This window comes from Sinocyclocheilus rhinocerous, unplaced genomic scaffold (assembly GCF_001515625.1).
Source record: "Sinocyclocheilus rhinocerous isolate Xijiao unplaced genomic scaffold, SAMN03320098_v1.1 scaffold28, whole genome shotgun sequence".
NCBI classification, from domain to species: domain Eukaryota; kingdom Metazoa; phylum Chordata; class Actinopteri; order Cypriniformes; family Cyprinidae; genus Sinocyclocheilus; species Sinocyclocheilus rhinocerous.
Window position 1 is genome coordinate 2,337,830 of NW_015652416.1, and position 12,289 is coordinate 2,350,118.

A 12,289-nucleotide genomic window follows, 5' to 3' on the forward strand; every position below is an offset into this window, starting at 1 on the left:
TTTTTAAAATGCATTTTATGCTTCACAGAAGAAATCTGAAACAACATGATCAATATATATACATATATATATATGAACAGTTCAGATGCAAAAGCCTCTAAGAGCCGTCTGAAATTTTCTTCTAAAATGAGCATTTTTATCAGGCTCCTATAATAAAATAATAAAATATTATACATCAATAATATTCAATATTAGAATGAAATACTAAGAAAAAAAATAGTATAAAGTAGGTTGTGTGGAGATAATATTTGGACTCTTCCACATGCATTTTGTGGTATTAAAATGAATAATTAAAATGGATAATTGATCACTAATTTTAGTGACAGTCAACTATGAAACTTCCTGAAGAATGACATATATGTAATATTTCATTGATGTATCCATCTTGACGCATAACTGCTCTTCCACGCATTAATCTAAACCACAAATCTCTTCAGGGATTTTCACACTGTATTTAACCCTGGGTTATCATCTTTTTAACCCCGGGTAAGGTCACTCTTTATCCTGGGTTATGCAACATTTCACTTATTTATTTTGAGAAGTAATTTTGAGAAGAGGTTAAGCACCGCTTTTAACCCTAGGTTATGAAACCCTCACGAACTGCAGAAGCAAAGGTATACGCTATACAGTGTGCTGCCAGAATGTTACAGCGAATTATTTATCAACAGAAAACCAATCATAAACCACCTCATTCTATATTCATGTGCTTTGCCACAGAAACCTCCACTTTAACATTAAACATTTTCAGAGATGGACAGGCAGTTATTAAAACGGGTCATTTGCCAATCAATCTTATTGACCTCATAAATATGCAAATAGGAACCTTTAACCCAGGGTTTCCAAATGTAGAGTATGAACCCAACTGCCCAGCATTAATTACAAATCCAGAGCAAAGTATAAATAGCGTGCAACATGAAACAAGTTAACCCAGGATTATCTATATGTATGACCCTGCGTTAACAATTTCAAGTGTGAAAATCCCTTTCCATCATATTCTTTCCTTATCTTTCTCAAGAGTTCTTACCCAGGTCCATGTCTCCTGCTTTGGGTCTCTGGGAGTATGGGCTTCCTTTATACACAGCATCCAGAAGCTTCTCCTTCACCTGGGTGATAGTGTCACAGTTCAGGCATTTCACAGTCACCTCTGGGCCGTTCTCGTTCTCTGGGTTCACACAATGAAGTGTCTAAAAGGAGATGAGATAAATCAGTCTGAGCAATTTATTATTAGCATCTAGTTTGAACAGTTAAAGCACTCTTGCACTGTAAAATCAAGTTGAAAACACAAGTGAGCAGCCAACCCCTCTCAAAGAAAAGATTTATTTATAGAGTAATGATTAATATAGGGATGCACCGATACCGATACTGGTATCGGTATAGGGCCCGATACTGGCCTCCTGTACTCGTACTCGTACTCGTTAAAATGCCCCGATACCAAACGCCGATACCACACAGCATGTGATAAGCGCCATATTCAAACAAAGAAACACCAACAACAGAACAACAGACAGCAGAAAGGAGTTAAGGATGTCTACTACGAAGTATATGTATGCAATGAATATAATGTTAAACATTCAGTATTAACGCCTGTATAGCTGAAGTGCGCGAGCTGATAAAAAAAGCACGCTGAGTGGATTGAGCGCGCGGCGGCGCAGATGCGCGAGCGGCCTCGCTCCGTTCCCACGGCTCTCGGCCCTGCCCCACTCGTCACACAATACAAATATCGGTATCGGTACTCGGTATCGGCAAGTACCAAAAATAAAAGTATCGGTATCGGGCGAGTACTGGAAAAAGTGGTATCGGTGCATCCCTAGATTAATATATTAAATTATTTAATGTATATTGAAAATATATCGAATAATATTGTTAATACATTACAATATACTGAATAACACATAAGAAATCGTCACTTTTCAAAAATTGAAAAATATGACAGTATTTTTTTTTTTCTCAGTAATACATGTCATAATGTATAGATGTACATGTGATAAAATGTTGTACTGCGTGTATAAATACTTGAACATATGTACTATAGATATTTCGACATTTACATGGCAACATATATATGTTATTATAGCAATCAATCCATTAAGTTATAAATGTTATAAAGTAATCCAATTGTCCAAATGTCCTAAAATGTTAATGTAATACTTTTTTTCTTATATACATCACACATACTTTCATATATGAAATGTGTAACTATGCAAATAATAAAGTTAGATATGTTTATGAATACTGTGTGTTCAGATTTATGTAAACCCACGTGAAAGAGAAATTTAGTGTTTCATTATATCTATTACATGTAAAAATGTGGTGCAGTTTGTCTTATTTGCTATATAATTTTTATATGTATCAATATACCAATGCAGTATATAGCACTAGTTTCCCATATATAGAACTGTAATATATCACATTATATTTTCCAGTATGTTCCCACATATTTTTGGTTTTGTAAGGGCAGTTGCCTAATTAAAAAGCTCACAAGTGACTTATTTGAAATACTCTACATTTGAGAAATCCATCAGCAGGGAGTATGCATAACACTCTTTACATGAAGTGCACAGAGAATTGACTCAATTAATTTCAACAGGGTTTAGTGTTAGCATGTTGCTAAGCTAACAGCATGACACTTTAACATGACTTCAAGCTGATTTTTTTTTTCTTCTATAATAATGTGCATGAATTGTGCACATGAATTATACCTGAGACCATCAGGTAAATTTGGATTTAATCCTGATTTTATGCAAATTCAAATATGGAGAGACATAAAGAAACATCAGATGAGTTCGTTGTTGTGCACTTGCACTGACCAGCGTCTTGTAGTCAATCTGTTGTCGGATGAGTTTGTCCTCACTGAGGGAGTATCGGGCCTCTCCAGTGATGGCGTCTATAGGGCCTTTTTCCATCTGCTGTTTCATAGCACAGTACAGCATGAAGAGAGGCTCACCTGCACACTCCTGTAGAGAGAGAAAGAGTGTCAGAAACAACAACAGTGTGTTAGGACTCCACGATGTCATGAATACATGCACTGTGACTTTTTCACCTCATAAAAAGTGGAAGACAAAGCAATAAGATGACGCAATCAATAGTCCTTCTTTCCTTTCATAGTAACACATGGACATAAAATGCATTTCAGGTATGTATATTGAGCAAAACTTGATTACTGATAAACTGTCACTTCAGATTTGAAAAACAAGCAGCTATAATGATGCACCGCTTTCAAATAATCACAAGGACTTGCCAATCAATACAACCATTAGCCTCTCACACCCTCAAAAAGCCCCTCTCGAAAAAGACAAACAGTTTAAACGCAGGGGAGAGAGAGAGCGATAGATGGAGGTTAACGATTGGGAGGAAGCACTTAAACCCCTTTGTGAAACGAACGGATAGGTGTGGAGAGAGAGAGAGAGAGATTGCTGGGGGTGTGGACTGATAGGCTGTTTTCTGCATTAGCATTAACATCTTTCACTGACTAACAAACAACTTTATGTTTTTCAGTTTCTTAGTTCTTTATATTTATGTTTCTGGCTGATTAGGTGTCCATTAGCAGTTAACTAGCCTTATATAGTCTGGCTTATGGTTCATAACTTATTTTGGACAATTAGCATCCACTCAGAGAGCAAGACTTGGTCTGACTGAAATGTAAAGTTACCAGCTAAAACTAAAAACTAAATCATGCTTAAAATACAAATAAAACTTTTAAAATGAGAAATTATTTTAAAATCAATGAATAAGTTTGCTTAGCTATAGATTCTGAGCTACAATAACTTACTGAGACAGAAACTAGCAATTAACAGTCTTATTCATAGAAGCTTCAGATTTTGTATGGTATGTGAATAAGCTTGTTAATCGCTAGTTTCTGCCTCAGAAACTAGCAAGTTTATTCACTGTAGCTTCAGAGAGCACACATTGTGTGAATTATAACACACAAAATCTGAAGCTATAATGAATAAACATGTTAATCGCTAGTTTCTAGAGAAATTTTTTTTTTGAAGAATACTGAGACAAAAGCTAACAATTAGTAGTCTTATTTGTAGCCTCAGATTTTGTGAGGTATGACAATAAACTATAATTGCTAGTTTTTGCCTCAAACAACTGATTAGCAAACGTATTAGTCATTGTAGATTCAGACAGCAAATATTGTGTGAATTACACATTAACACACAAAATCTGAAGCTACAATGAATAGACTTGCTAATCGCTAGTTTCTGAGGCAGAAGCTACAAAGGATCTGAAGCTGCAATCTGAAGCTATAATGAATTGTAATGAGTTTGAGACAGAAATGAACAATTAGTAATCTTATTCATTGTAGCTTCAGACAGCAAATATTATGTGAATTACATATTTAAAAAATCTGAAGCTATAATGAAAAAAACATGCTAATCGCTAGTTTCTGGGATAAGAAACTACAAATAATCTGAGGAACTGTACTGAGACAGAAACTAACAATGAATGGTCTTACAATATTTGTAGCTTCAGATTTTGTGCGGTATGAAAATAAACTTACTAATCATTAGTTTTTGCCTCAAACTAGTGATTAGCAAACTTATTCATTGTAGATTCAGACATAGCAAATATTGTATGAATTAACACAAAATCTGAAGCAACAATGAATAGACTCGCTAACCTTTTGCTGGTCCTTTGCCAGCACATGACCAGCATAAACCAGCAAATGAATTTTCAGCATTAATACTTCAGTGTCACATGATCATTCAGAAATCATAATGCTGTTTTGCTGCATAATTATTATTGGTGCACAGTTATATATAATGGTTCTTATTATCGATGTTAAAAACAAAATTTCAAAATTTGAAATAGAAATCTTTTGTAACACGTTTCACTGTCAATATTGACCAACTGAATGCATATTTGCTGAATAAAAGCATTAATTTTAGTTAAACACACACACACACACACACACACACACAGAGAGAAATAAACATTTGAATGGTAGTATATCATGGTTTCTGCATAAATATTAAGCAGCACAACTGTTTGCAGCATGGATAACAATAAGAAATGTTTCATGAGCAGTCAATCAGCATATTAGAAATGTGAATAATGACCATTTTCATTTTTTTGGATGAACTACTCCTGTATAAGCAACTACATCTGATGTTCTCGAATAATGCAAAAGCCCGTTCAATTTGTGTCATCGTTAAATGAATCTCTGTGAAGTGAAAGTATTCTAGACTCCTGTTTCCTGTTGATTAAAATTCTTCCATTGCATGCTGAGCCTTGCATGATTGAACTAATAAAACTAGAGAGCTGCTAATGCGAGAGTGAGAGAGAGACAGAGAGACAGACAAGGGAGGACCGACTTCCTGCAGCTCAATCACGCTCTGTGAGTGGCGTCATAGAGTGAGGGGGTGGGTGGATAGGAATATATAAAAGGAGACAGAGCTAAGAGCTGATGGAGGCTAGGATGCAGAGGTGCCTGTAGGGATGGCCTCTGACCTGCCCGACCACTGACAGACAGCTTCTGTCTCATTATTTGTCACATCATGTTGGACCTAGTTGTGGAAAGGCCCTCTGGTCTCTCTATTCTTGCAGAATAAAGGCAAGTTCAATTTTGTGCTTTTGTATGGGACTGGGTGCAGTAATTACACACTTTAACAAAAATGAAAACTTCTGTTATCATTTACTGACCCCAGTGCTGTTTTAAACATGACTTTTTTCCTTCTGCACAAAAAAAGATGATATTTTGAAAGCTTCAAATGTTTTTGTCCATAAAACTGAACTAAATGGGGTCTAAAACAACACCATTAACTTTAATTGTATATAGACAATATCATATTTTGTGATTCACAGAAGAAAGTTATATAGATGTGAGTAAATGATGACAGAACTTCCATTTTTGGGTGAAATATCCCTTAAAAACACAAAATTGGATTAGGGTTTGGCTTACTTGCATGTAATTAATGCATATTTAAGTGTTATTATAATAGTAAGTAAACGTAACATCGGTAACAAGGACACCTTAAAATAAAGTGTTACTGAAATGTGTCTTGAGCAGCAAATCAGCATATTAAAATGATCTTTGAAGGATTGTGTGACACTGAAGACTGGAGTAATGGCTGCTGGAAATTCAACAAAATGACATTTTAAATTATATTACAATAGAAAAATGTTGTGTTAATATTTCACAATATTACTGTTTTTGCTGTAGCCTTGGTGAGCATAATGAAAATCTTATTGACCCCAAATTTCTAAATGGTGCACCATTGTATCTCCAGCATCACAGGAAAAGGAATTATACTCTTACTGATTTGTGAGTTTTCACAGTTTGATTCATAATTCTGATTCACAAGCAATTAACTCTTATGAGCCAGTTCTTGTAATGAATCTCTCTCTCTCTCTCTCTCACACACACACACACACACACACACACACACACACAGAGAGAGAGAGAGAGAGAGAGAGAGAGTTTTGAATCAGTTTGTTTAAATTAGTCTTACTAATAACTCTGAATCCTAACCCTAACCATAGAGTAAGTACATGTAGTTAATTAATATTACTCATTGTACTTAAATGTATAATTACAGTGTAACAAGGACACCTTAAAATAAAGTGTAACCAACATTTCTTATCATTATCAATGCTGTACACAATTCTGTCTTATCAGTAACAATTACTATACACACTTACTTTTAAGAACTTGTTCAGAAGAAAAGTGAACCAGTTTGTAAGCATCTTTTCAGCAACAGATTCGGTCCTAAAAGAGAAAAAGGAAAGAAGAGAATGAGAAAATAGGAATCAAAATTCATACAACACAAATGCAATCCAAAAGTGAATGAAAGCTTTCTCAAACAAACAAATAAACAAAAACTCCTTCCAATTAAAAAAACTACACTTTTTTCAAAACAAACCACCAATCTTCATTAAGACCAGACAATTACAGTAATTGGGCGACGTCTTCCATTAATGGCCAACCTGTCGCTAGCCGAATACCCCCAAAAGCTTCCCCAGAACAGAAGTAATTAAAGCATGCTGTAATTAATGGACTTCAATGCTCCTAATTCATCTGTAGCTGGCAAACGAGAGTGACTGTTAGCGTGAGCTGCTAACTGCGGCTCCTTCCTCCCTCAGGCCCACCAGGAGCCTTTTCTGCTGTTCAATAATGCATTCACTTAGACTTACCAACTCCCATTACTTCCTTACATAAGGGCCTATTATTAAATTATATGCTCATTAATAAAACGGTGAAGGGGAGATAAGGCGAAAGGAGTGGGACAACAGGTATTTAATGAGTGGGAAGTGTCCCGAATAGCTCATTAGCATACTTCAGTAAGTGCGCTAGATCAGGGTCGACATTTGGGATGGAGGATATCGACTTACATAAATTTCTAAGAAAATTTGAGGTGGTATTTCCAAGCTAGGATTTTTGTGAAATTATAAGTCTACTTATGTTAGTCAAGGTTTCTTGCACAGAAGTCGTGATTTAGTTTTACAATATTTCTGCCCTCTCAATGACCCTTTTAAACAGGCTGTTTTTGCTACTGTACCTTTAAGAGTGCTGTAACTAAACAACCTTGCTTTTGATTGGCTAAAAGCCTGTTCACACAAAGGATAACTGTAGCAATAACTATTAAGTTTAATAATTGTTATAATTCTTTTAGAATACGGAAGTTCACACTCTATCTATAACAATAACAACACAGAGGAACAATAGTTTTTTTTTTCTTCCAGCTGATTAATAATAAAGCCATTGACAGACATTGAGAATCCATCCTGCTTTAAAGAGCTTGAGCATTTAAAGCAGCAGATGACAAAACGACAGTGCGTGCTTATAATATACAAAACGTTATTGTGCATTGGTATGGATGCTAACATAGTTATCGTTATAGTTATGTTTACAGTTATCGTTCCTGTTGTGAACGGGCATTAACTCTGTGTGTGTGTGTGTTTTCTCCCACCTCCTGAGCAGCAGTTTAGGGTGGTTCTTGCTCTCCAGGTTCTTGTCGATGAGGTCAGAGAGCAGCTGTTTGAGGACTCCTGTAGCATACTCCATCTCTCCCTGTAGAGCCGTCATGATGAGTGATGCCACGTTGCCACGGTCACGCATGGAGAAGGAGCGCTGAGCTTCCAGCGTGCGGATAAATGTCAGCAGGAAGTGCTTCTTGGTGAGGAGTTGACCAAACAGAGTCAAGGCCTTCTCGACATTAGCCTGCACCTGTGGGAAAACACACAGAGCAACTCATTATACAGTGTAGAATAAATTACGACAGCTATGTTGTATTTTGATTAACAGATAAAAGGTCAAATCAAATGAAATTGCAACAGGATTCATATTGATTTAACATGATTATTTTAAAGGCTCTAAATTCTTTCACAAGTTTGGGTCCTTATTCCTGAAACGTGAGGAGAATGAATCAAAAGTTTGGGGTCTGTAAGATTGTTTACATCTCTCATGTTCAGCAAGGCTGCTATTATCTGATCAAACATAAAGTAAAAAGCGTGATTTGTGAAATTGAATTACAATTTTAAATAACTGTTTTCTGACTGTAATTTATTTCTGTGATGTCAAAGCTGAATTTCCAGCATCATTCCTCCAGTCTTCAGTGTCACATGATTCTTCAGAAATCATTCAAATATGCTGATTTGCTGCTCAAGAAACATTTCTTATAAATGTTGAAAACAGTTGCATCGCTTAATATTTTGTGGAAACCGTGATTTTTCAGGATTCTTTGATGAATAAAAAGCATAAAAACAGTATTTATTTTAAATAGAAATCATTGTGTTTCATGCTTGAGGCCCATTGTGTGCCTGGTTTAAGGTCTTGACACAACAATGGCTCAAAAAATGGCATGAATTTGGGGGGCGGGACAATCTATTTAAATCGGCCAATAAGAGAAGAGGACAACATGAAGCAATATTCGCATTAAACCTGTGTACTTCGAGATATTTCTGACTAAAACTGATAATTAACTGCAAAATAAACAGACTTAATTTAATTGTATAATAAAAAATGAGCTATTTAATTGTTTTTTCAATTGAGCAATTGTGCACAGTAAGATCAGGGAAATTTTTAAAGAAAGTTTATGTAGCTTTTAATGTTTCTGATTGACGTATTCTGCCTTTCTGAAACACAATGACGAAGCCCTTTAGTAAAGTAAACAGCGTTCATGAGGGACGTGCAGCTTTCTGATTGACATCAAAGGGAATCCAATATGCTAGCAGCTCAAAACACAACAGAAGGAAATGCAGAGTGAGGGCGAGGAAGGACAGAGAGAGAAAGAGTACAGCAGGAAGCAGACGTGACCTCGGAGTCCAGGAGTGAAAGGTGGTGATGTGTCCTTCCACGAGCCGCACCTGTCACTTCTCATCTGCCTCGCTCTCTCTCACACATCTAACCTGCACAATTTCTTGAAGCCACATATTTATACTAACATAACAAAAGCAACATCTTACATGTGTCCAAACTAGCCGTGATAAGCTACTGGACATTGTCATTTATGTGGCTTTTTCCACAGCAGTGTCTACTAGTGTTGGGAAGGTTACTTTGGAAATGTAATAGGTTACAGATTACAAGTTACCCTATTTAAAGTGTAATAAGTAGTGTAACTATTTCAATAACTTTATTAAAGTAATGTAACTGATAACATTTGATTACTTTTCTAAATTTCTAATGAATGTTTTCAAACATTTAAACCAAGCAGGGTTAACCTTACAGTAGCACTCAACACTAATTACTGTCAGACTTTCAGAATCCTTCACCATTTGAATTAAGATTATAATAATTTAATTTAAAGCACAGCCATCATAAAATCTTACTTTAGGACCTCCTTTTCCTTTGAGATCATTCAGAGGTTAAATACAGATTTAAAACCATAGCAAGAAATAATTGAATAGCTATGATTCTGTTTTTGAAATCAAATCTTTGCATAACTATGACAGGAAACACAGGCATCTAACAGTTTGGGCCAGATTTACTAAACAGTAGGGTTGCAAAGTGGTGGAAAATTTCTGGTAAATGTCCAGAAACTTTCCAAAAATCCCTGGAATATTCAAAAAAAAAAATCCTGGAAAGTTTCCAAAATTTCTGGAATATGTCCGAAATTTACTGGAAATTTTCCACCTTTTTGCATCCCTACTAAACAGGGCAAATAATAAAAAAAAAGTTAAATAATGGCGCAAATACCAGTAATTTGACGAGTGCATACATTAGTAAATCGCATTGCGTGATTCATTTTAATACTCTCCTCCCATAAATTTTGTGTCTGAAAGGGAAACTCCTACAAATGCATATTCAATAAGGTCTGGAGCAAAAATAATGGTGTCCACGCCATTTCTTCACTGCGCTGTCTTTAGTAAATGCTGACAGTACTATTTTAACGCCAAAAGACGCTTTGTGCTGGTGCAAGCTGTTAGTAAATCTGGCCCTTAAACTTAAAAAAATAAAGCATATACATAAACCCAAATAGGAAATAAAAAAAGTTATCGTATAAACAAGTCCTAAACTCCTGAAACATTGGTGTCTCATATTTTAGAGCAGTCAATGCAATTTGGGAAAGAAATTAATCAAATCTTTATGTGAGCATGTGTAAAAATATTCAGATGTTACGCCCTTTATAATCGTTAACATTTTCACAAGTAACTGTAATTTAATTCAACATTTTTTTCTCAGTAACTGTAGCTGATTACGGTTACATTTATTTTGTAATTAAATTACGTAATTCTGTTACATGTAACTAGTTACTCTCCAACACTGGTGTCTACTGAGTAGCCCCGCCCACAGTGAAATCTCATTGGTGCAAAATCCTGCTCGACATATAAAACTTGCCTGTAATTATCTCACATTGTCGCTGGAAAGTTTTCACGGCTAGTTAGGACAAAGCGCTATAATCCAAAGAAATTACGAAAAACAAAAACGAATCTCCAAACGAGGCTGCCGGAATCAGACTTCAAAGCAAACCGGCGTCTGTTATTGTCCCCTTCAGCACCTTATGTACTATGTAACCTGACAAAGGCCTTTTTTTCCGACAACACAGACTAATAAAGTGCCTCAATTCTTCTCTGCTGAGCCGAATGAAATTTGCAGCCTCTCGGGGAGGCCGATTGTACTGTAGGCTGCTTTGGGGTGAGAAGCTACACAGAGCAATAAGGGCCTGAGCCGTGCGCATAGGCACTTGATTACGCTGGGGACTCGGGGGCAAATACAGTGAAAACAAACCCCAGATGAAATAATAAACATACGATCCCTGCGCAAGCCAACAGCGTGACCTGCCGTTCGCAGACCGGTGGACGTAGCATGTCGGAGAAATGGAGTATTTAATTGCGCTGACCAGTGCGTTTTCAGGTTTCGTGATTGGTCTCGTTTAGTTGAGTCGTTTTATGTAGCTCGTGCTATTATGTGTCAGTCATTAGTGTCTGGCTTTATTGTACAAGAGGTCACAATCTGTAACGTATTGAACTTGTAAACTCCAAATTGCAGGTTCAAAGGTTTTTTTTCCCCCACTCCCGAGAGAGTCACCAACCCCATTTATCAGAAGCAAGTGATGTCAAAAAGATTGGTAACCGAATTTACCGTATACATTATGACCTTTCAAGAGTGTTGATCAGGCGTCTAAGGCACAATTGTAGTTTATACAATCTCAGCATTATGCTGTAGTTTCTAGTATTAGTAGTGGTCTGCTGATTTTTGATTGCATTGTTAGTCCGCTCTAGGGTAACCGTGGTGATGGCGATGTACTGACCCGTACCTCCATCTCCTTGAGCACCGGGTGGTCCTCAATGCCAGGGAACAGGACCCTCATGGCATAGGTTCGGTAGTCCAGGAATGGGATACCAGCTCCATCCAGCTCTTGGGTTAGTTCATGGATGTCAGTTTGGAGTTCGGCAAAAGCTGTGAGGAGAAAAGAAAAGGTAATTAGAGTTTCAACATCTGACCAATTATGTTCCATGATTTTTTCAGTTGTATGTTGACTAGATAAAGACATTTAAAAAATAATTTAATAAAGCTAACACACATAAAGAGTCATTTCTAAGCTGAAGAAAGAGTTTAGATCACAGCATAACAAGAAAAATGATTATTAAAAAAATGCATAGGCATTTATAATTATTTAACCGAATAATAAATTAATTAATTGGAAAATTTCAAAAAAAAATTGTAATAAAAATGTATATATATATATATATATATATATATATATTAGTGCTGTTAAAAAAAATTGCGATTAATCACATACAAAATAAACGTTTTTGTTTGAGTAATATATGTGTGTGTTCTGTGTATATTTATTATGTATATATAAATACACACACATACAGTATATATTTTGAAAATATATAC

At 35.9% G+C, this 12,289-nt stretch overlaps 1 protein-coding gene across 1 annotated transcript in view; it reads right to left on the minus strand.

Annotated features, from left to right (window-relative positions):
* Positions 1-12,289, minus strand: part of LOC107715025 (plexin-A1-like) — a 236,715-nt gene that overhangs the window by 13,723 nt on the left and 210,703 nt on the right. The window contains exons 21-25 of the mRNA XM_016521060.1: positions 11,700-11,842; positions 7,914-8,170; positions 6,646-6,712; positions 2,808-2,954; positions 1,025-1,184 (exon numbers count right to left, since the gene is read on the minus strand). Coding sequence (XP_016376546.1) covers positions 1,025-1,184; positions 2,808-2,954; positions 6,646-6,712; positions 7,914-8,170; positions 11,700-11,842 — 774 coding nt within the window. The remainder of the gene's footprint in view (positions 1-1,024; positions 1,185-2,807; positions 2,955-6,645; positions 6,713-7,913; positions 8,171-11,699; positions 11,843-12,289) is intronic.